Below are 3545 nucleotides of genomic sequence, written 5' to 3'. Positions count from 1 at the left end.
TGCAACCTCTGCCTCCCAGGTTCAAGCAGTTCTCCTGCCTCAGCCTCCCGAGTAGCTGGAATTACAGGTGCCTGCCACCAGGCCTGGCTAATTTTTTGTATTTGTTACTAGAGACAGGGTTTCACAATGTTGGCTAGTCTCCAACTCCAGACCTCAGGTGATCCACCCGCTTGGGTATCCCAGAGTGCTGGGATTACAGGCGTGAGCCACCGTGCCCAGCCTTCTCACATCATTAAGTGATTTTGTTTCCTATAATCATCTATACTACATAGACAGAAAAGAGGACAATACCATATAGGAAAAAAATCTTCCCTATCCAGGAATTCCACTTCTAGGTCTACATCCAAAGAACTGAAAGCAGGGTCTCTAGGAGATATTTATATACCCACATTCATATAGCATTATTCACAATAGCCAAAGGGTAGAAGCAACCTAAGTATTCTCCATCAGCAGATGAATGGAGAAACAAAACGTGGTACACATGGACAATGGAATTTTAACACTATCAGCCTTAAAAAGGAAGAAAATTCAGAAATATGCTGCATCATGGATGAACCTTGAAAACATGACGAAAAGTGAAAAAAACCAGTCATAAAAGGACAAATACCGTATGATTCCATTTGTACGAGGTACCTAGAGTAGTCAAGTTCGTAGAGACAGACAGCAGAATGATGGTTGCCGGGGGCTCAGGGAAGGAGAGAATGAGGAGTTATTTAAGCAGCACAGAGTTACAGTTACGCAAAATGAAGAGTTCTGGAGACTGCTTGCACAACAATGGGAATGTACTTAACGTCACTAAACTATACTCTAAAATTTTAGATGGCGATACGGTTTGGATTTGTGTCCTCGTCCAAATATCATATCAAACTGTAATCTCTAGTGTTGGCGAGGGGGCCTGCTGGGAGGTGACTGGATCCTGAGGGCAGATTTCCCCTGGCCGTTCTGGTGACAGTGAGATCTCACTAGATCCGGTTGTTTAAGTGTGTAGCACCATGCCACCCCCCTTCTTTCTTCCTCTTCCTCCTCTGGCCATGTAATGATGTACCTGCTTCCCCTTCCCCTTCTGCCATGATTGTACGTTTCCTGAGGCTTCCCCAGCGATGCTGTCTGTACAGCCTGTGGAACCGTGAACCAATTAAACCTCTTTTCTTTACAAATTACTCAGTCTCAGGTATTTCTTTATAGCAGTGTGAGAATGGACTAATACAGATGGTAAATTTTATGTTATGTGCATTTGACACAATAATAATAACAAATAAAATCTTCCCTATGTCCCAAAGTTAAATTCTAGGGTTGAAAGCTCTTTTAGTTTTTGAACTACCACATTATCCATCATTTCAACAACATGTGGCAGGGTGAGAAGTCAAGCGAGACAAATAGCTCTTTTTGAGTACCTTATGTTGCTTAACGACAGGTGTACTGTCCAAAATAATTAGCTTTCAAAAGGAATGGCCTTAACCCTCCTCTGCAACTGGTTAGTGATCTCAGTTTCCCTTCATTAAGTTCTTGACAGCTCAATGTCCTCACATCTGTCACTGTTTGGGAGACTGATTCCGAGAACCTAAATTGCTGAAAGGACTAGGCAACACATTTATTCTGGTTCATGGGACAGAACTGAACCCATCTGTTTTCTAATCAAAAGCTGTATTTGAATCAGTTTTGTTCCCCCACAGGACCATCCTAATGGGAGCAATACAATCATATGGCATTTTCCTCTTTCCTGTCTATGTAATATACACGATTACAGTAAACACTAATCAATTAAAGGCATGGAACATCCTCAGAAACAGGGTCTTCACAGATTGTAGGAGCCACTATCTTTGCAATCTTTATTTTTATTTTTATTTTTGGAGAAGGAATCTCACTCTCTCGCCCAGGCTGGAGAGCAGTGGTGCAATCTCGGCTCACTGCAACCTCCGCCTCCCAGGTTTAGGTGATTCTCCTGCCTCAGCCTCCCAAGTGGCTGGGACAACAGGCACCCGCCACCACGTCTGACTCATTTTTATATTTTTAGTAGAGATGGGGTTTCACCATATTGGCCAGGCTGGTCTTGAACTCCTGACCTTCTGATCCGCCTGCCTCGGCCTCCCAAAGTGCTGGGATTATAGGCATCAGCCACTGCGCCCCACCTCCCCTATGTCGTTCTAAAACAAACCATGTCGCTCAGAGGAAAAGTAATCCTAGTGGTCAGAAGAACAAGCAGATAAAGATTGTAGGCTGGGCACGGTGGCTCATGTCTGTAATCCCAGCACTTTGGGAGGTCGAGGCAGGCGGATCACCTGAGGCTAGGAGTTCCAGACCAGCCTGGCCAACATGGTGAAAACCCCGTCTCTACTAGAAATACAAAAATTACAGGTGGCAGGTGCCTGTAATCCCAGCTACTTGGAGGCTGAGGCACAAGAAAAGCTTGAACCCAGGAGGCAGAGGTTGCAGTGAGCTGAGATTGTGCCACTGCACTCCAGCCTGGGCAACAAGAGCAAGACTCCATCCCCCCACCACAAAAAAGAGAACTACATAGGGGGTAAATATTCCTGTGTTGTAAAAATGGACTCTATGTTGTAAAAACAGACTTACCTTAATCTTTTTTTAAGTTGTAGACTGTCATGGATGATCCTTTTAACGAACTCTAATTCACCTCCTTCTGCCATGATCTCTGTGATGCCTCCTGTATTAACAGAACTAGGTGGAGGTCTTCGAGGATTTCGTGAGTTTACTCCCTGAACAACAATGACAAAAAAACACTGGTGAAAAATGTGTACACCCAAGAACCGAGTCTGAATGTAACCTATCTCTAAGTTAGAATGTTTAGATGCAATTTTACTTTCCAAATAGTACGCTAGATTTAGATTTTAAAATCACATAGCCAATAAAATATTTTATTTATTTATTTTTTGAGACGGAGTCTCCCTCTTTCACCCAGGCTGGAGTGCAGTGGCGCGATCTCGGCTCACTGCAAGCTCCGCCTCCCGGGTTCAGCCATTCTCCTGCCTCAGCCTCCCGAGCAGCTGGGACTACAGGCACCTGCCACCATGCCCGGCTAATTTTTTGCATTTTTAGTAGAGATGGGGTTTCACTGCGTGAGCCAGGATGGTCTCAATCTCCTGACCTCATGATCCGCCCGCCTCAGCCTCCCAAAGTGCTGGGATTACAGGCGTGAGCCACCGTGCCTGGCCTAAAGTATTTTATTTTAAGCAGCTATTTCATGCAACTATTTATTCCCAGGTCTTTTACTTTCCATTTTTGTGATTAAACATAAAAATTATTTACCTTTTTATATAGCCCAATCTGTCACTTTTTCTTTATGCTTTCTTTTTCATGTACAGAAAATCCACCCAAAGATTAGATAAATATTTACTTATGTTTTTTCCTAGCATTTTCATGGTTTTGCTTTTCACATTTAAATATCTAATCCACCCTTACCTCATACCATATGAAAGTTAACTCAAAATTCATCAAAGACCTAAAAGTAAAACCTAAAACTATAAAACTCTTTAGAAGAAAACATAAGAGTAAATTTTCATGACCTTGGAATAGGCAATGGTTTC

General features: G+C 43.0%; 1 protein-coding gene across 1 annotated transcript in view; it reads right to left on the bottom strand.

Annotated features, from left to right (window-relative positions):
* METTL16 (methyltransferase like 16) overlaps positions 1–3545 on the bottom strand; it is a 103527-nt gene that overhangs the window by 45369 nt on the left and 54613 nt on the right. The window contains 1 exon segment of the mRNA XM_011987261.1: positions 2575–2717. Coding sequence (XP_011842651.1) covers positions 2575–2717 — 143 coding nt within the window.

Source organism: Mandrillus leucophaeus, unplaced genomic scaffold (assembly GCF_000951045.1).
Source record: "Mandrillus leucophaeus isolate KB7577 unplaced genomic scaffold, Mleu.le_1.0 Scaffold306, whole genome shotgun sequence".
In the NCBI taxonomy this organism is placed as follows: domain Eukaryota; kingdom Metazoa; phylum Chordata; class Mammalia; order Primates; family Cercopithecidae; genus Mandrillus; species Mandrillus leucophaeus.
This window is presented reverse-complemented; position numbering and strand designations above follow the sequence as displayed.